At 48.5% G+C, this 21,235-nt stretch overlaps 2 protein-coding genes and 1 non-coding gene across 3 annotated transcripts; 1 reads left to right on the top strand and 2 right to left on the bottom strand.

Moving 5' to 3' along the window:
* The first annotated feature begins 8,744 nt into the window (after positions 1 to 8,744).
* On the top strand, positions 8,745 to 8,816 carry Trnag-ucc. The gene has a single exon. It is a non-coding gene; the product is annotated as a tRNA-Gly (tRNA).
* A 7,882-nt stretch (positions 8,817 to 16,698) lies between these two features.
* Positions 16,699 to 19,493, bottom strand: LOC121589704 (protein TAPT1 homolog). The gene is made up of 2 exons (XM_041908793.1): positions 19,089 to 19,493; positions 16,699 to 19,009 (listed from the first exon to the last, which is right to left on the bottom strand). The coding sequence occupies exons 1-2, from the start codon at positions 19,294 to 19,296 to the stop codon at positions 17,166 to 17,168; spliced, it is 2,052 nt and encodes a 683-aa protein (XP_041764727.1). The 5' UTR covers positions 19,297 to 19,493; the 3' UTR covers positions 16,699 to 17,165.
* A 195-nt stretch (positions 19,494 to 19,688) lies between these two features.
* On the bottom strand, positions 19,689 to 21,218 carry LOC121603546 (cleavage stimulation factor subunit 1). Its single transcript, XM_041932411.1, has 2 exons — positions 21,044 to 21,218; positions 19,689 to 20,978 (listed from the first exon to the last, which is right to left on the bottom strand). Exons 1-2 carry the CDS (start codon positions 21,115 to 21,117, stop codon positions 19,772 to 19,774), a joined length of 1,281 nt encoding a protein of 426 aa, XP_041788345.1. The 5' UTR covers positions 21,118 to 21,218; the 3' UTR covers positions 19,689 to 19,771.
* Between the last annotated feature and the right edge of the window lie 17 nt (positions 21,219 to 21,235).

Raw genomic sequence — 21,235 nt, 5'->3', positions numbered from 1 at the left:
TTTTCTCTTTTTAGATAGAACATACAACAGTCCTAACGGGGGGGAGGGAATTCGGTAAAAATGATCGTGCAGGTTGAAAGGTTAAAGGTCACATTGGTCACACAGGAGTTAAAGCAGGACCAGTCCTTACGGAAAAGCACAGGACAACTGAAACTGGGTAGTAGTAGTTTCGAAAACAGAGAGCCAACATTAACGTGAGTCAAAATTTCCAATTCGTACTTGATGGTTTCAAAAATAAACGGGGCTAAACTAATGAGACTAAAAAAAGAAGAAAGAAGGAAAAAAAAACAAGTTAAATGCAAAGGCACTGGTCCTGGTTGGTGTGGCGTCAATGAAGCTAAAACACATTTTTGGTAAAGTGAAACAAACAAAAACAAACAAGATAAATTGTAATTGTCAGACTGGTAGGAAAGCATAACGATAACAGTACAAACAAGTTTGCAGCATATACAACAAGAGGACACAGCACGGAAGAAATCATTTCTTTAGCAAAAACTTATTTACTACAAGAACATTGATGTTGATCGTGTCGAGCGATCACGATACTTATCACTATACATAGACAGTATACAAAAAATAAATAAATAAATGAAACACATTTCAAAACATCTTTTCGTTAAGCATAATGGACGTTATTTTGTGCAATTAGCGATAACTTAACATAAACAGTCTTAAAGAGTCACTTAGGGAAGGCGGCAGATGTGGAAGATCATACCAGATCTGCATGGTGTTCCTTTCACCGCCTAACTCCCTATCATTGATGCAGAGACAGCTCGAAAGAGAGCAAGGGAGAGAGAGAGAGAGTATCCCATACTTACCTTTAAGCAAGTTAGATGTGAAGAAACATAGAGAGATATCGATGAACCATTCAACAAAATCTCTCCTATTTACTACAATTTACTGGCATGCTCTTTCGCCTCCCACTAAGAATAATGTTTAAGCGACACAGTAGGATAGGGAGCGACAAAATCAATCTGCAAATTGTATTAGCTACCACGCTGCGCACGGTGCGCGTGCAGCGTGGTACGCACGAGTACGGACACGAATTCTGAATCCGTGGGAGATAAACATTGATAGAGAAGTGGAAAAACTTGGAGATGAATTGGAACAAAGTTCATTGTATCGTGGTTGTAAGCTCTTGCTCTTAAAAAGAAAACGAAAAAGTATTACGAATAAATCACTCAAAGAGAAACATTCCCAGCGCGTTATAGTGTATTATTTCCCTGAAAACTTGTATTACATCAGTATCTAATATAAACCAACACATCCGAATCGGTAAGATGGAATCAGAAAATAGTTACGCTTCTACCAAACAAATGCAGTAAACACTGAAGCGTCAACTCGTTCCATCGCGTACGGCATCCGTCTGGCCAGCACGTTCCCGGTCAATTGGCACCTTCGGGTTTGGGGTCACAAAAAATGCGCAGCGTGCCCATGTGTTCGCGTACACATTGCGCACACTTTACGGCTTGCACCATGCACCACTGCTGCGGTCGGTTTGCAGTTTTACGATCTCCACTGCAGTTCACACCGTAAAAACAAATGGGCCAAACCTATCCCCTAGGGGGAAGCTTTGCGCGGGCAAGATTCGGTTCGTTTTAAAAGGAAAATCTCCCACCTTCAGTTAGTCGGTCATAAACTCACGGGCAAAACAAAACATAACAAAAAATACCCAAAAGCGAATGGTTTGGTGGAGGTCAAATGAAGGGTTTTTTTTTTGAAGGGGGGAATTATTAAAACGTGTTTTACTTCCTCAGTGTGGGATGGTTTTTGTTTGCACAGTTTCGAGGTACGATTGGATGGTAGAAACCGAAGGGCAAAAGAAGCGTTACATCCATAATCAGATGAGCGGACAACACTACGTTAGACTAAAAATAATATCCGATCGGGGTGATGATTTTAGCGACTCATGAACGACAAACTCACAACGGGCATGTATTCCCACTCGATCGTACATCACGCTCAAACACTTCCTTGTGGGGGGGGGGATCGGAATTAGTCTTCGATCGTTATGACCATCCTCTCATAGCTGCTTTCGCCAACACTCCAAAGAAGCTTCAGTTATACATTTTCCCGACAGCGCAGCTTTCCGACCCTCAGACCGGTCTGTCGGTGTCCGGTCGATAAAGTTCGATTGTTGGTAATGATAATTTATGTGTTCATAATTGAAACTGACCCTTCTGGACCGCACAAACTCGCGCACACGCGTACGATCTCCGACGTGCGCGGTGCACCACGAGGTGAAGAATAATGTGTCAATATTTTGTACCCTTCATTACCGCAACCGCGTGAAGTTCGTTATCCTTTCCGTGAGGCACATTACAAGCGAGTGCGGGAAGCTACGTGAACTACTTTGTCCGACCGAAATAAACAGTCGCCGACATGTTCCCAGCTTCTTCGAGTATGATCTTTCCACAAAATCAGCGCGCTTCTCACTCATTTCCGTCCATTTCTAAGCAGCTCACTAACGCTACCGAAATAAACATTCCAACATGGTCCTCCCCATCGTACGGCCAGGTCAGCTACCAGGTTCAGAAACGTGACCAGCCGGTTATGTTAAGCCGGATTGGATTACCTGCCCCGGAGGGCTACCGGTAAAACATAACGCTTGGTGGAAGTGTCTCCCCCAAAAAAACAGAAAAGAAAACACCCAAATCGTGTTTGGCTGTCCAGAAACCACAAACACCACATGCGAAGCAGATCACAACCCGCACAATCGCATCTGATAAGGGCACGGCGACAACACAATCACAACCGGCGCCAGCATAAAGTGCCCCAACAACTTACTCATGCCCATCACAGACCCGCGGGTACAAACCGAACCGGGCACCGAACCACCGAAGGTGGTCGAAACCATCGTTCGGCAGCACGATCGTTTGGGGATCTGCTTTGGTGGAATGGATACTGGAAGCGGTAATGCTTGGAGGCCAAGCTTTGGCCGAAACGCTCACCGGCGGAACGCTTTATCCTTGATGGTGTGCTTTATATTTTATGCACGGTTCATCTCTTTTTTTTGCGATATGTGTACCATTTGGTGGGAATTGCGTGATGGTCATGGTGGTTTCGGACCGCATGCAGCAGCGGCAGCAACAACAGCAGACGTAAACGTGAGATAAAATGGTCAATGTATCTTCCACAAAAAAAGGGTTTTCAAGAGCTCACATCAAATGTGGTTAAATAGTAATTTAAAACTCTTTAATTTAGTACGCAAATTAGTAACGTCTCTAGTAGACTCACAATCACAAAATGAGACATTCGAACAAGCATAGTATTAACACACTGTAAGCATACTTTGCCTTTTAAGAAGCTCCTAAAGACTATTCTAGCCTCCTCCGTAAGACTATATGGATCCCGCAGGTTGATCGGTTTCAATTGGACGTCCCTGCCAATCTTCCCTATCCGTAACGAATCCTTCAACTGCATGCTTCCTACAGTGTGTCATAATACCAAGTACAACTACTTCAGCCACACACCGTGAAACACACCGTTGAAGGGAGTGGGCAAACCCATCCACAGTGCGGCTCCATTACACGGTAATGATTTACGCCTTGGGAGAATCATCCGCCAATCAGCGAAGCACCTGCTACCGATACCTTTAAATGTCAATGTCGGTAAAAGGTGTCGGTATGCTCTTCGGACAAATCTCAGCTGATCGTTTAGCGCACGATCGTTTTCGCACAGTTTAATTTCGAACCACTGGTAGTTTCGAGTTAGCTGGGTTAGCTTCTCACCTTCAACACCTTCAAAGTCGCGAGCCATAACTTTTCATCATAGTGATTGATGATGGAGGCATGTTTTAATTGTAGTTAAATTTTACGCTTCAAAAGGGTAACCCTGGACCCTAGGGGACATTGTAGTTGCTCAGCTCAGTTGGGTTTTTGTAAAGTTTTGTAAATGTACATTCCATTCCATAGTAACAGTTTGTGCCTTCTTTTTAAGTTGATTAATAAAATTTGAGTTAATTTCTCACTCCCGCCGTCGCTTCCACCGCTCGAATGGCCAACATTGCTAGCAATGAATAAAGTTGTAGCAAACGATTGTCGATACTTATCGGGCTACCGGGGTAAAACTTGCGGTTTTATAAATGGCCCCTGCATGGATAAAAAATCGTCCCCCACCCTCCAGTACGCCACACTCATTTGCGTACGGCAGCAGGCACCATAATTCTCATCCATCGCCGTTTTCGCTTTCGCTCATTCGCTTACCAAGTACATGGGGAGTTTTGCCGAGCAAACCGTGTAGCTGCTACGCAGTTCATTTGCGATCCTGCTGACACCTATTTACAGTGGATCAAACCATTTGTTGGCCTGTTGGGCGGAACTGCAGCCCAGCCCGGCACGCAAGCCGCTGTGGCCGCTAACCTTAACCTTAAGCTGCTGGAAACGGTTGACCCCCCATTGTGGCTACTGGAAACTCCTGGAAACCTTGTAGTCAGCCGGAGAGAGAGAGACAGAGAGAGAGACAATCCCTTAAACAATTCCACAAATGACATACGGGTACATTGCGTCTCCTTTCCGGTGAGTGATGCATCCGTTTCGCATCCAGCCAGGCAATCCTCGGCTTCTTTGCTTACGTACGGCCACACGACGGTAAGGGCTACCAGGGTAAAGCGGGATGGCACGGGATGGTACGGGTACAGTGGAAAATTAATTATCCCTGATGAGATATCGCCACCGATTAATCTTCACATTGAGGGGCAACACACACGCACACACAAACACAAAGAGAGAATGCAATGGGAGAGAAAGAAAGAGAAAACATCCCAACAAGCACAAACCACGGCTACGAGTTCGATTACAGACGCTGTATGGTTGGAGGGATACAATGTTTCGTTATCTGGCTGCGTTATCCCGTGCATCACACTGTGCCAGGGCGGGCAGTTCGCCAGCCAGTCGAGCAACGGCACAGCCCAGACAGGGATTTGACCAGAAAGGGGGAAACCGAGGGAACACACACAGCTACTGTACTGTAAAGCTGATCACTTTGACAGGTTGTGGCGTTACGCTTGCAGCAAGTGGTGGAAGACTACAATGCTCGTTGCACTTGTTGATTACCACGATCGAGGAGCGCTCCAAAGAAGCTCCAGTTGTGGCGCCTCGACCTCGAGCAAGTTAAACAATTTACCCCGAACATACTCTCACTGCTCCCTTGTTTTTGTCAACATAAAATCAACATCGTTTCCATCGCTTGTACGTTTTGTTGCATTCAGCATTCACTCCCCCCCCCCCCCCTTCCTACCACTCTAATTGTTTGCCAAACTGTGCTAAAGCACCTTGTTAATTTCATCTTTCATTAACTTAAATGATGTAAAATGCAAATTCGCACGGCCCAAGAAACCCATCGCACAGCCAGCCAAAGCTGCACGGAAGCCACCTGAAAGGCGCCAAAAAGCGCGTAGCTTCCGAAACGTTCCTGCCCGGCTCTAAGCGAAACTGTCGAACGAAACAACAACAAAAAAAAAAACAAACCCAACAACATACAACTGTTGCCCGATCCATAAGACACGAGCAATTAATTAACGACCGTATGATGGGGCCGTAGGAGTAAGCCAATACGACCTTTCGGCTTGTTGCCTTGCATTTCGCGACCAAAGTTTGATAACGACACTTTCGGACGCTCGATCAGGTTTCGTATTAGCGGTTCAAGCGGTTGATAAAATGTGGTAAAACAGCTCAAAACACTATTTATGTTGCAGCTCGGCGTTCGAGTCCCCGGGGCCCCCGACACAAGCCACCATAAACAAGCACCAGGACCCAGGCACAGCGGCAGCAAGTTGCAGTTGAGCCGGACCGATCATTCGCGCACGCTGAAAATGCAAAACGAGAACCTCCCGTTTTTCCCCCACACACACCGAAGGCGCCCGCAGCGGTGTCACTCCCTCCCCTCGCGATTAAACTGGCGGCCCCAAACCATCGGATTGATTTCGATCATTAGCGTGTGACATCCGATTAAAATTGTGTCATTAGCAATCGAGACGAAACGAGCCCCTTTACCGACAGGAGTCAACGCAGCGAGTCAACGTTTTAAGTTCCCACTCCCACTAGCCCATGCGCCTTCCGCTTCGCGCTTGATTTGGCTTCGTTTGCTTCATTTTGGAAATATATTTCACAAATTAAATTCCAGTTTATCCTGCACCGTAACGCGCATTTATTGTTTCTGTCCCCTCTCGGAGCCTCTGTGTGTGTGTGTCAGGGTGTCTGGGTGTGTTGTGCCGTTCGCCTTCGGGCTGCTCATTTTAATATTGCTTTGACATTCGTGCAGTTTTTCGAAGGGAAATTGCCCCGCTACTGCGCGCTTTCCACCGGGTGCGTGAACGATTTTTTTAAACAACCGAGCCGAAGAAGCAGAAGGAAAAACAAGCTACCTCCCCGAAAACAATCAAACACCGCTGCAAGCATAATGAGGTGAGGTGGAATTCCCGCTCTGAAGCGTCCGGCGAAAACTGGTGGCAGTGGTCATTTCGAACCGGAATGGCACCGAGCGTCCCCCCCCGTGTGGAGAAAAATGGTCCCAATTTGCTATTTCATTCGATCATTGGCTGGCGGAGGAGGTGAAGAATGCAGGGGCCTGGAGAGGGGAGGGGGAATGATAAGGTTCAGCCTAAAACTACTCTCCCAATTTGTGACCAACGATGTAGGTGATTTACATTTTTGCCCAAGCCCTGAAGTGTTGCCGTTCGTTAGCGTGATCGGTAGCGGTGTCTATTAACCGATCGTTCGGGGGAGCGTGTGCTGTGTGATGGATAATTAGACGTGATAGTGAGGAAACTCAGGCAAGAAGGCAAGCAGTGCTGACGGGGGGAGGAAACTTGATCGAAACTAGCCCGAAAACAACAATATCCACATTCAAATCCAATCCTGTACGATCGATTAACAGCCGTTTATCGATCACGATATCCGTTGCGCTACTGCAAAACGAATGGCCAACACATTAGCCGCCGTGTGGTTCGGGGCGGTTGGTTCGTTAATTTTTGATTGCACTAACACCCGAGCAAATTGGCAGGACGGTTGTTTGGGGGTGAAATATGTGTGTTGTGTGTAGACGATCACGTTAAAGATGTTCCGATTTGCATTTGAATGGAAGTTTGAGAGTTTGAAGCCTGGGGACAACAGAGCACCTTGGGTTTGTTTCCCAATAATGACTACATTAGGTCATAATTTAAAAAGTTGTATCAATTGTATAACAATAAGTAAATAATCCTCAAAATATCAGGATTAAAATTTCGTCAAACTCAAGAACCTGGGTTCTAACTCAGAACCTTCCAAATCCCTCCCAACAAAAAAAAAAGACGCAGATCGTGGTTATAATTAATTGCCCTCACTTCTACGACAGGAAATGTCACATTTTAAGCCACTTCGCTCCCCCTCCCCGAACACCTTCACCGGCGCTGTTGCGAGCTGTTCTGTTCTTTTCTGCGCTCGTCGAAAGAAGAATAGCTGAGGGAATGGGGCTGATTTCGATGGGGCGAATTTCTCGATATCGCTGAACAACCGGCCCTTGTCTATCTCCCTCCCAACCTTCCACCGGCCCATCACGTAGATCACGAAACGATCGGTCGTGGACCGTGCTGGGTTTGGTTCGACCGAGACCAAACACCCAACAAAAAAACCAAGAGCAGATTATCCGTCGTCAACGAATGTCTGACGCGGAGGGCGCGAAAGCGTACACTTGAATAAATTATAAAACACCACCATCAATGAGCGAATCAATGAATGAACGAGTGAAGGGTAACAATAATGCAAAGAAGACTATTAAACTCACAGACAAACACACACACGGACACACAATTTGAAGGAAAAATTGAAAGAGAAGACAAAAAAAAGACACCCTGATGAAAATCTCTCCCCAGCGGGGATAGCAAACGGCTATCAGATCTTACGGTCCGGTTAATTTCGGTTCCGTTTTTTTTTTGCTTTCTTTGGGTCGTACTCGACGGTCCATTCGACGGACTACCGAATCGGGGTTTGATTTCATGTCCAGAGTGTTTTATTCTTTACGTACCATTTATGCTGTTCCGATGACTCGATTCGGAGAGGAACTGCCCAAAGGGAGCCTACAGCCTGCGAGAACGAAAACAAAGTGTGACCAACGAAGACACACCGAACGAGCTGAAGCGAAGGACTTCGTCACTGCTCGGTCGCAAACAGCAAGCGTCCCTTGGGACACCTCCAGGGACCGGGGAGGCCGTCTAGTTTGTATCGCGGGCAGTAGTTATCTTTAGTATTAATCACTATCAAGCCAAAGGGGGATAGCGCAAACGCTGCGAACCGAAGGCGAATAAAACACACCGGCAAAGAGGTGGTGGAAGAGCTACAACAACAAAAAAATGAGTAACACTTTATCTCTTTACACCTTTCGTTTCATTTTCGGGCATTTCATTAATTGATTATTACCGGTCGGTGGAGCAGTAGCAGCAGCAGCAGCAGCAGCAGCAGCAGCAGCAGAGTTAAAGTGGGTGAAGTTGTATAGAATCTCCTGCCCAGAAAAGGTGATGGAGAGGGTTTGAAGAATGAAGCACAACAAATTGTGACAAATTTTTGTATTGTTTTTTTTTTTAATATAAATTCTGGAAAGTATGAATCGATTTCAAACAAAGGAACTGCAGTCGACATTTCCTGAACGCCGGGAGTGGTTGAAATTGAGAACTACAGAAGGATGAAGTTAATACACATATGAAACTATTCACAATTCAAGGAATGATGGCTACGACACCAAATTAAGTATATCCAACAGTTACTCAAGCTGCGTCGGTGGTGTAATGGTCAGCATAGTTGCCTTCCAAGCAGTTGATCCGGGTTCGATTCCCGGCCGACGCACAGACTTTTTTAAGAGACGAAAGAGGCCAATTGGCTCAAAATCTCTATAAAAGAAAATTAAAAAAATTCCATCCCGATCATGTGCTGCAAGACAGACAGCTCCTGCATGCTTCTTTTCCAATTTATTGATCTGTCAACCTTTCCCACCTGCACGGCGGTACATTTGAAACTAAACACAGTCTAATCGGCCAGATCTACACAAATCGACCACTATTTACATCAAACCTTCCCTTTTCTCTCAATCCATCCGATTTCGCACCAAACATCCCGCTCCGCTTGATCTTACACGTCCGATAACCGATGCCACGATCCTCCGTACGAAAGAATCCACGAAATTAAACCCCGAAACAGCCACTGATGCCGCCACTGCTGCCGGATGCTATCAATTTCAAGCGCGTCTCGCAAACGCATCGCTCCCACTGTGCCACACATCGTCGTTAGCATTATCAGCCCGATCTTCGATCTCCGAGATGTTCAATCGAAAATCGCATCGGATCGCGATTAATGTATTTTTGATCGTTTTTTTTTTTTGTTCTCTCCTTAATCTACACCGTGCACCGTGTACGGAAGCGATCGTATCGCGAGATTCGATCGATCGGCGTGCTGCTGGCCACACAGGGGAAAACACTTCAGCCAGTGGGCAAAACACTCGCCTCGGCTTTATAAAAACACATACACACACACTGAAGAAGCTGCTCGCTTCGAATATCGTGTGATCGTGTGTGGTTTCCCGGCCTGACACGCGGAACACCCGGCAGCGAACGGATGGCTCACCTCGACAGAAGCTCACACACCACAATCGTGCGCTGCTTCTGTGCATGCAAAAGATCGCTTTGAGAGACTGGGGGTCTTCCCAACATATTGGGGAGGTTTTATTTGCTGCATCAAAGACGCTCAAAGACGACCATTGTGTGGTTCTGTATTGAGGGAAAAGTATCGAGGGCCCGAGTCCGCTCTCGATCCGCCGCGGTGCGCTCGTGCACGTGTGCCGTGCGTTATTTATTTTCCTACTGCTCCGTTTGATCCGATTGCAACGATCGCGAGCCACACGGTGGCGACGGCCGGGACCACTTGACGTGTTGGCCGCCGGGGGTATTGCCGAGGTACTCTAAACACTTCACGGCAGCAACTTCCAACGGGGTTTCGGGCGAAGTGGGCGAAAAATAGGGCGTTTTGGGGAGGGAAGCAAACAATAATCGAGAGCTTTTCGGGAAGGGCTGTCGGTTCTAGCTGGGATTGATGTTTATATTGGATGCCGTGCCACACGTCTCGCCCCACCCGCAGTGCTACCGGTTAGGGGCCGGTGTTTGATTTCGCCTGTCCGCGTTGTTCACAACGTAGGTGCTAGTGTGCTTCAGCGACAAGAATGCGACGCTATACATGCTTTCTATTCACAACATATCTCCCGTTCCCGGGTGCGAATGATCAGCGACGATCGATCAACCCTTCTCTCCCTCCCCAGCGAGGATAGGGCATTGAGCGTGAAGCGGTGGCAAATTGAAATACTTTGATTGGATTGAGCTTTTAACAACATTGTAGACTGCCACGGTGTAGACGGTAAGGTCGGTATTTCCGGCATCGGGTAGCCGTACGCATCGCATCGCCCGTTAATAAGATTATGAATGCCCGTCCGCTAGAGTCTGCCGGTTTGCGCCGTCTTGATGTCTTGATGCCCGGGAGTACCACACAAAAGGGGAATTCGGGGGCTCGATTTCTTGTTACCGAAATTCCTTCCAGTCATGCTGAGGCTGGAGGGCTTTTTTTTCTTATTGATCTCCCATTGTTGTGTCTCGTTAATGTTTGATGCGATGTGGTATCAATCTTGCTAAAGGATTGCTTTAAGCCAAATGGATTTTAGACCAATGTATTGAACACCGAAACGGCGATTGAATATTGTATGCATGCTGTTTAGATGCTCCCATGTTAGTTCCTGGGGGAAGAGAGGGCAACGATGGATTTAAATTTTAATACTTACATAACGATAACGTCTCCCGATCACATCTCCCACCACGACGCATAACACACTCACAAGCTGTGAGTGTTTTGTGAAGATTTGCACCCTCCGTAACGTAATTTGCCACCGTCCCCTTTATAATGCTAGTCACCGGTGCAACCCTTATGCAATGCGCACACGCGCTGCGGCGCTGCACCGAAGTGCAACGTGCACCAGTATCTGCGCGTCCGATCGCGGCTCCACATTCGCCACGCGGGGCCCCGTTAGTTGCGCGAAAATCGGCTGCAGCGCATCCATCAGCTGCGTACATCAGCTGACATCAACACTCGACCCAAAAAGAAGGAAAACAAGGCAAACCGGGCAGACAAGCAGCAAGCAAGGAGCGAGGGCAAAGCGGACCTTCCATCTATGATTTACTGGGGCACACGCACACGCAAATGTTGGATCGCAAGAGAGAGAGAGAGACAGAGAGAGAGAGAAAACAGACAACGCGAGGAATGCATCGATCGCATCGATTGGTGACGGGCAATAAATTTCACGCGCACGGCACAAAGGGAGCCGCGATCGTATGTACCCTCAACGGATTGACCGGGGACAACGGCGACAGCGATTGGCAGCATAACGCGTGTGTAAGCGTACAACATCGTTGCTCCGGTGCGGCGCATCCAATGCGCCCTAATGGTTAATTAATCACCACCACGATCCCCTTGTGTACAGGCACATGGTGATGTGCGGTTGCGGAATTGCCGTTGCGCACTACCGATGGGTACCGTACGCTAAATCTAATTGATCTAATCCTGACCACATGCAAAGAAGCTGGTACAGCACCGTTAAGTGGACGCGTGTACCGGTGTGCTGTTGGTAGGTGGTAGAGTTACATAGCTATTAAAAGACGTAAGCGTATAGTAAAGTGTTCAGCATTATACTCCACGAAAGTAACGTTTAGAAAAAAGGGAGTCAAAGACATTTATGGATTTCAAGCACAACAATCTACGGTAGGTTTAATTCACTTTGCAGATTTCAGGAATTAAATGAAGTCTTAGTACGAAACATTAAACAGCTTCAACAACAGCGAAGTGGGTATAGTAGACACCAACAGGCTCTGCCCCATTAATATCAGGACTACTAATCTCTTCTATGATTCTGTTAGCACGTGGATTGGTGAAGAAGTTACGATTAGATAGCAGATCTGAGCCTTTGAATTAAAAGTAAGATTAAGAGAGGATTTCAATGATCCTGCACTGAAGTGGATTAACTTTCGTCCAAACCTTTCACACGACTCACAGTTTAAAAGTGTGATAATACATAAATTTAGTAAACCTGAGGATGTTATGATCACATCCGATTCTATGCCAAGAAGTTAAATTGACGATCCTCCAAGCGTACACGCGTTTAAACAGCAGATTCTCGATAGCATTTGTCAAGGACTCTAGCAACATATTCAAGATGTGTTTTTTTATAACATTAACTCCCAAGTCTTTGCTGTAAAAGTACTTCGCAACGGAACATAAATTCCAGAAAAACCAATTTTTGGCAACGCTACGTGCCTTATTTATGTATAGCTTTTCTTCTCAAAATAAACAAAAGATTATTACATTAATTATTCGAGCAAAGAATGCCAACCGCACATGAATCAATGTTGAAACATTCCAACCGACCGGCCGGCATCCCTGGAGCGTTAGACTGTGTCGGCTTCCTTCCTATTCGCTAACGGCCATGCTGGGCCGCTGGAGGCAATGGAGGTGCTGTTTATGTCAAATCTGCATGCAATAGCCGCCTCCCCTACCGGGCACACAGGCCGGGCAGCAACTGCAGGGAGAAAGGAGTCACCTGGTTTTGTTACAACAACAACAACAACAACAACAAAAATGTCTACGAACGAGCGGTAAGGTAAATAAAACATGAATTCGACCCTGCCGTGTTGTCAGCGTTGAAGAGTTGCGGTGAATCAAATGCAAAACGACGGGACCCGCAGCACCAGGAACGGTCCACTGGGGGATGGGATGGGCCAAGAACTCTTTAACAGTTTAGTTGCTCTGTTCAAACGGTCAGTTGGGTCCGCTTACACTGCCCCGATGATCAAGTGAACTACATTTCGCTGTTCTCTCCCCCCCCCCATTTGCTCTTTCCCCTTTCCATCCATTCTAATGTTGATCATTGCTTGCCATGCAACGCCACCCAACGGTGAGGCGAAACCATGGTTGATCGTGGCATGATCTTCCTTACCGCGAAAGCTCGCCTTCCTTCTTCACGGCGATATTGACGAACGGGCGGCACGCATGCATTCCTCGCGTATGGGATGGTGCATTGGGGGACTTGAGTTTTGTTTTTTTACGATCTCGTCCCAGTGGCGGCCAAGTCCGTCCGATCGCGGTGTGCAATAAAAAAGAAAATTATGCATCTCATAAAATTGCACACACACACACGCTGGTAGTTGTGGTGTGTGTTGTTTTCTTTTTGTTACGGTTGCGATCCTCAAGTTCGAGCAAGACGATGATCGCGATGGAGCAAAATTGAACAAATAAAGCAGCAAACATATTGAAATTGATCTAACAATTGTTCACATTTCTCATGGAATTTGGAATTGAAGAAATAAGATATAAACATGTTCATTCCCCACTTCCTCACACCCTCTTGTACGACTTATGCTTGTACCTACAGCCACAGCTTACACACCTGGCGAATCAGGAAAAATATTTCAATGTGTTTCTACCCGAATTTATTACCCCTTTACACATGTAGCTACCGTGACAAACAACATCAGCAAAGTGCTTCTTAAATTTCAATAACAAAAAAACACCCCCCGAAACGATCGACACATACACCTACGTCATCCGGCAACAAAATATCGCCCTTCTCCTGTTTGATTATGAAAAAAACCCTTCTTTTTCGGGGCCCATCAATCTTTCGGCACGAGCCACGGGCCCAGACCGGGTCGTGCCAAGTGCGGCATATCCTTCAACCGAGGAGGATCGGCTTTTATCGCCGGTTTTCATCTGATCAATCGGCCCGTCCCCGGGCCATTCTTCATCGGGCGATTTTCACCAACCATTTAGCGTTGCATTAGCGTTTGGCTAATCGGTTTCCCTTCCTTTCCCTGCGAGGAGGGCCGCCTCCTACGCGTCGTCTTCCCGCGATCCCTTCGCAAGCACAGCTCAAATTTCACCACTTTTTTACCACCGCTCTCTTATTCCCTCCGTCCCTCGGACGCATGCGTGTGTGAGTGGTTTGTGGTGTGGCTCGCTTGGTGGAGGTTATGTTTTTTTATTCCCCCCCTGGTGGTAAATTGCTTCCTGTACGCATGGCCACTTCAGGGCACGCGTCCACTGATGCCGCGGCTCCGCCGGCTCGATCGCACACACCGCGGTGTATCGCATTTCGGTTATGAGTTATGAATCGTTGGACAAATTGTTTTGTTTTAATTTAACGACAAGCCACGGGGCCGTCGATCGGGCCGCGTCAGCCGGATCCGGTGTCGTTACAGGGCAATTAGCATACGAATGTGGTTATTGGTGGGGCTGTTGCGGTTTCGAAGGTGACAAGAATTTGATTCGTGCGGGGAGGGTTTGATGCTGCTTACCACCTAACCCTAAACCAACACACACACACACACACAGCTCGTTGTGCACAGTGTACAGGTTGGCTTATGCCACCGGGGGCGTAAGCTAACCCGGCTCATCCCGCGGCCGTGCAGTTACGATCGCTGCGGCATGGCTGGAGTGGATCCAGCTGATTCGCATCGACCGCACCTTCATTTTTGCTCTCAAGCCAGCTCACTGCGCATCCCGCATCCCTGTCCTGTCGTTTCGGGAAACCTTTCGAATGCCGTTTGGACCGTTCCCTCTCTTCGATTTGTGGTTTAATTTTATGCGATCGGCACGCGTGATGACGATCGGCGTACTTGATCGGGCACGGAGACCCCGAGGACCCCCACGTTGCGATCGTTTCGAAGAGAGAGAGAGATAGAGCGGGAAACAGGGGTGTAGGGGGGGGGGGGGTTATAATTTTCCATAATTTAATGGGTGATCGTATCGGAGCGGAGTAATGGCTTGTCTGCCATTTTCCACCGCCATTCTTGGCGTGCCGTGTCACTGTGGTGCCGTTGACCGTGACAGCAGTGACAGGGCGGGTTCGGAGCGGTTGATCCAGCCAATCAGGACGTTATCGGGATGCTGTGGATGTGGATACGGTGGCTGATCCTCGGTCTGTGGGGGAACAGGGGAGTAGGCACTTTATACGTAGTCAGTTTAATGCTGTTTACAACATTATTACAAATTCCATACAAGAAATTATAGCTTTTTACTGTTAATATTTCTTGCTGCAACTGTTCAATATATATATGGCTACTTTTCCAATCAGTTTTCCACTGCACTGGATGCACCCTTTGGACGGGGCAAGGATGATTTAAAGCGGACACAGATTGACAGCTCAAGATAATGGGACCGTACTTCATTAGCAAATCAGTCTCAGCAGTGTGCCCTGTCATTGCGTTTCCATTCCTGGTCACACGCTGTACCTCGCCGATGCAAACCAGAACGCCACACGTTTTGTAGAAACTTTCATTCCCACTCGTTTGTCACTGCAAAGAACGATCGAGTTCGATCGGTGCATTGATTTCAACTCGCTTCCCGTAACTTTACACCGAGTGCCCTAAATGTCTGCCCAGCGACAGTAGTTCTCCTTCGATTCCTAGCCGCGACATACCATGCTGATCCTTTGAGTTTGCATCCAGCCGGCTTCCACCACCGCGTTGGTAACGCGAGGAAGCACAAGAAACAAAACGTAGCTAAACGTACGATTTACGCTCATCGTATGCCGTCTTTGGTTCTCATCTTTTTCTTTCCATCTCATCTCCCAGCCTCCAAGAAGCACAGGCACAGGGCACAAGAGGGCAAAGGAAACACAGACACACACACACACACAGACAGACACATTTTGCGCGGATTAAATTAAATGATACCTTTTAAGATGTCACGATCGAAGCATAAATACGGGCAAATAACATATCATAAGATTATCAATTAAGGCACTAGGCAGCAGTATCAGCAGCAGCAGCAGCAGCCGTTGTAGCAAACCCGATTGTCTTTCGGTGTGTCAGAAAGAAGAGTGTCTTTGTGACTGTGCACCAATGCATCGCGAGGAAGCATCACAAAGGAAGTAAAGAAGGAAATACAATTGCAATGCAACCGTTCGGGCAGCGTACCCCCGTCATGCTTTCCATTCATAAGCCCGTGGAGGACAACAGAGGGCACAGGGAAATAAAGGTTTGATCCTTCCCGATGGGAGGGAGCTGTTTCGTCTCGCGCACATTCTTCGACAGCGTGTGTCTTCGATCAGTCGCTGTAAGTTGCCCGATTCTTCCCATCGATACACCCCTGGCTGGCTATAATTTTGCGATCGCTACCACACCTTTCTGCTGTGTGTATTTGTGCTTTTTTACGCGATCATAAAATGCAACTCCTTCCTACCTCCCAAAACGCCTCCCCGTACCAGTTACACTTTAAGTGGCGGATTAAGAATCGTGTCGTAAACGGCGATGAAGAGCAGAGGGAAATGTGCACCGCGATCGCTGGACAACCAGAGGTGTGATAAAAGAGATCGAGAGCGCGAAATCGCTGTATCTGGTGGCGAATCGTGTTGGTAATTAAATGTTAACGATCATCTGGCAGAATATCATCATCATCCACCCTACGGCGAGTCTGTCGTTGGACGTGTCGTTTCACACATTTCCGTGTCGATCATAGTTTTACGCAGTTTTCATGATTTCACGCTGAATTAAACGCTAAGGTCCACGTTTTGTTTTAATAGTGGCACGGGAAAATCGTGTTGCTTTTGGCGGTTTAGCGTATCTTTTTCTCCCATTTTTGCTGTCCCTGTTGAACTGTTGTAGCTCGAGGGATGTGCTAGACAACGAACCATGGTATTTAAGTTAAATTTATCCTCAGTTTATTATCGTATTTCACACTTACTGCTGCTACTAGCTAAACGGAATTCAAGGAAAAAAGAGGGTACATCTCCCGCCACGGTCAGCAACGAAAGAGGGCATAACAAAACTATACAGGACGCGCATGCGAATGATCAGAAACAGAAACCCCTCACTAAACTAAAAAACACACACATTTGCACGTGCATTGTGTCAGCCTTTGGTGTGCCTTATAAGCTAAGCGCATTACCGTGTTCACATTTTCTCTCTCTCGCTCTCTCTCTTTCGTGTCGATAGTGATCGCTGTCGATCGGCCAAAATGGTTAAAACTCAGCAGTTTATCCAAAATAAGTTACTCTAATCGTGTACAAAAACAAAACACACTCGCACTCACACACTAACAAATTCAACCAAAAAGGTGTGGCCGCGTCTCGGGTTCCCCTTCATCGTCCTACGATGTGCCACAGGCTTACTACCCTCCACCTTCCAGCTGAATCGATGGTTCCGATTCCGACCGCTTATGTGTCCGCACGTAATGGTGATGATGATGGTGATGGTGATGATGCAAAGATCCCTCCCCACCCTCACTGCTGACCGATTCGTTTTGGTGCCGTCCGGGCGTTTTCTCCAGTCCCGGCTCCTGCTGCAAATCCGGCACACTGCGGGCAACGTTTTCTTCCTCCTCCTTCTGCGTACGGTTGCCGCTCGCATCGCCAGTGCCGGTGCTGCTACCGTTCAGCACCTGATCGTTCAGCTTCACATCGTCCAGATCGACGTCACTGTTCGAGAACAGGGCGGTAGCCCCAAGGCCGGACGTTTTCCGCAGCACATCGGTCGAGCCGCCGCTGCTGATCGAGCTGGCCAGCGAGCTCGATGCTTTGCCCACCGACAACGGCGTCGATTGGGGGGTGCAGGGTGACAGGGAAGATCCACCCGGTGGAGAGCCCGCGACGAGGCTTGCCGCCTGACTGCCGACCTGCGCCTGTGCGCGATGAATCGGGGAGGTAGCTGTATCGCTCGTCGCTCGCGTACCTCCTCCGCGAGCGTTGGAGGGCAACGGTGTTGAGGTAAGCGGATTGCATCCACTCTGGTTCTTTTCGTCCTGATGCTTTTGCGTCAGATCGCACGCCTTCCCGAGGGCACAAATGGTGTTCAGCACGCGGGCACTCAGCAGTGCCAGGAAGGCGACGAGCAGTATCACAATCGAGCCGGCATTATCGAACGACAGCGCATGGTAGAGCGCTTTCACCAGTATGACGCCGAGCGGGTACGGTATGAAACCCATCCGGCGGGCAACCAGATCGGAGTGATCGCTAAACGCGTGCTTCTGGCGGGTTTGCGTCATGTCGTACGCCAGGCTCGTCGTGTACTCCCGATACACCTCGCACGGTATCTCGTTGAAGCGCGTGATGAACGCGTGCTTGATCCAGTCCACCAGACACTCCGTGAACATCACGTACAGGCAGTCCGGGAACATGACGAAAAACTGCTCCGACTTCCAGCTAAACTCCTTCATCGTCTGTATCAGCACGATCAGCATCAGCACTGACAGATGGAACCGTTCGCGCACGTCGCTGCAGCTCAGCTGGAAGAGGTTGTTCTTGTCGAACTTTTTAAACACGCTTCCCTTCAGCTCGACGAAATTGTTCGACATCATGATCGTCAGCAGGCCCTTGTTGTTCGAGTTGATGGCCACGTTGAGCGAGGTCGCCTGGAACATTACCAGCACGCTGTGCATCGTCACGTACACGATCGCGAACAGAAAGTGCGGTATCGTGCCGAGATGCTGCCGCTTGCTGTGCTTCGGTTCGGTGGCCGTCCAGAACAGTGCGTCGATCGTGTCCTGCCCGAACGCGGACAGCAGCCGATCGCCCACCTCGAGCATGTTGTAGAATATGTACAGCTTTATGATCGACTGGCTCTTGATCATGTGGTACAGCATGTTCGTGTCGACGTACAGCAGCGTGTAGCTGCAGATGATCCAAATGGTGCCCTTCAGCAGGTCACAGATTTCGGCCGGCGCTAGCAACCGCTGGGAGGGTCGCCGCAGACCGAGACAGCGGGCGAGCGGGCGCGTGACCAGGGCCCACAGGGCAAGCAGGTACCGTATCGGCAGGAAGGTGTAGATGTACAGGAACGAATCGGCACACTGGAGCACTCCGTACAGCATGAAGCTTTCCAGCTCGCGCGGTATCTTGAAGAAGGAGTATATTTTCTCACGCCGTGCCGAATAGCGCTCCTCGTCGTGTTCCAGCACATAGCCACGGGTGAGTTCTATGCGCACGAAATCGTACAGGCTGCCACGTTCCGGTCCCTCTGGAAGCATAGATAGGAAAACGATTATAGATTACAGAGCAGCACGCAGCGGAAGGCTAAGTTGTGTCCGTAAGCTTACCTTCAGCCGGTTCTCCGTTTAGTAGCCGTTTCGTATCGTCATCGGAAGAAACTTCCTCAACGCGATTGATGCCAGACGTTCCATTCAAACCGGAACCAACGGAATCGCGATTGAAGCCATACTGTGCGGCCAGGTCACCCCGAAAGCGTAACTTTTTTCGCTGCCGCTCCTGGGGTGTCGTCACGAACATGTCATCCTTGCGGCTCATTCTTACCGGATCGATATCTCCGATGGCATTTCCTGCACGTGTCACCTAACTACACGAGGGAATGCCGCTAAGCTGGGCAGATAAATGTTGTGTGTGGTTCTGGTTTCTTTTTGCGTAAATTGTGTCGCACGATAAACACCTTCGCAGAACGTAAAGTTTACGAACGTCAGCGTAGCAAAATGCGTCGACCGAAAACAGCTGAGTGACAGCAGCGTGTGGACCAATGCGAAGGGCTTCTTTCACGCACCGTCTGTTTACCAACAAATAAAATGGCGAATGCTCGAATGGTCGCTTGGAGTCAGATGAGGATAGAACCCAACCTGAGCGGAATATGTTAAATGTATTTTCTAGTTAATTGGACGTTAGTTTATTTTTGAAGCAATTCATTTGAAGCATAAAACTGTTCCATTTATTAAATCATATTCAAAGTAGTTTAAAAAATATCATTCCATTATGCTCCCACACACAATCGAACTTAATGAGCAGTCGTCCGCTTCACCCAGAAACGCGCACGGTAATCGTCCGAACAGGTTAGGAAAGCGGAATGGGTTGGCGAATGGACAATATGCCGTACCGCCCCATTGTGTCCCAGCGACATCAGATGACAACGGGACGCATTGCGCGAATTCCACGCACACAACGATGTGGTTGCCTCGTCCGGAAACAGCACGTAGTCCTCGGTGTGGTTGAAAATGGCCTGCGTTTGATGCTCCTGCTTGCCCGTGGTTCCTGCGCCGGTGTACGCAATCAGACACCGGCTTGTGCTGAGCTCCCAGAGCTTCACCAGCGAGTCCATCCCCGACGATAGCAGGTATTTGCCATTTTTCGTAAAAACAACCGAACAAATTTCCGCCCCATCGTGAGCCTGCGCGAACGTGTTGATACAGCGACCGCTAACACCGTCCCACAGCTTGATCGATCCGTCCATACTGCCCGTTGCGTACACCTTCGCGTTCACTGCGTACCGTACGCACGTGATTGCACTGTTGTGCTGTTGCGCGGGAATTGCGCTTACGAAGCATTGCGCCGTATGTACATCGTACATCCGCAGCACGTTGTGCTCCGTTCCGACGGCCATATAGTCACCGGTAGGATGGAACGCGATGCAGCGCACTGGCACACAATCACTCAGCACCTTGTGAGCCTTCTTTACCGATGCTTTCGAAATGTCGAATAGTTTCACGGTGTGATCGCGTGACCCCGAGGCAAGAATTTGATCCTTCGGGTGAAACTCCAGATACGACACTTCGTCCGTATGATCGTACAGCGTGCGTATGACCGGGTGGGCGTGCTGTTCACGGCCCGGCTCCATGTCTTCCGGTGCCGATTTAGCAAGCATCCGATCGACGTCCAAAATCTTTATGCTTGCATCCATGCTGCCCGTTGCCACGAGCTGCCCATCGCCACTGAAGCAACCCGCTCGGCACGCTTGCTTGTGCGACGTCACGTACGCAGTCTCGTACGCTGCCGGTTCCGGTGCTAGCGTTGAGCCTTCCGTTTCGAACTCGAGATCCAGCCCACAGGGCAAATCATCGAACAGATTGCTTTCCTTCGACTGTTCGATCTGGTTTGCCTGTTTGAAGATGTTCATCAACCGGTCGCTCGGTGGACAGGGAGGATCGGCACGCACCAGGTTGGTGAGCTCTACCGCCACTGAATGATACCCATCGTAGAACAGTTGGCTGTGGAATGTGTGGAGAGTCGTAGGTTGTGAGGAGAAAACCTCCAATAGAGATTGACCGCTTACCTAATCATCATCCGGTACAGCTGTTCGCGGCATTTCAGCAAATTCTTATCCTGCGGCGTCTCCTGGTCTTTCATGGTTGGAAAAATGTGTATTTTACGGACGATATAACTTTTCCAGCAGTCGGCACAGGCAGATGTAAACAATTTTGTAGGCGGCTTTTTCTCGAGCTGTCAAAATGGGAACCACTGGACG

Source organism: Anopheles merus, chromosome 2R, assembly GCF_017562075.2.
Source record: "Anopheles merus strain MAF chromosome 2R, AmerM5.1, whole genome shotgun sequence".
Classification (NCBI taxonomy): Eukaryota; Metazoa; Arthropoda; class Insecta; order Diptera; family Culicidae; genus Anopheles; species Anopheles merus.
The sequence above is the reverse complement of the archived record's forward strand: the minus strand, read 5'-3'. Positions and strand labels throughout refer to the sequence as shown.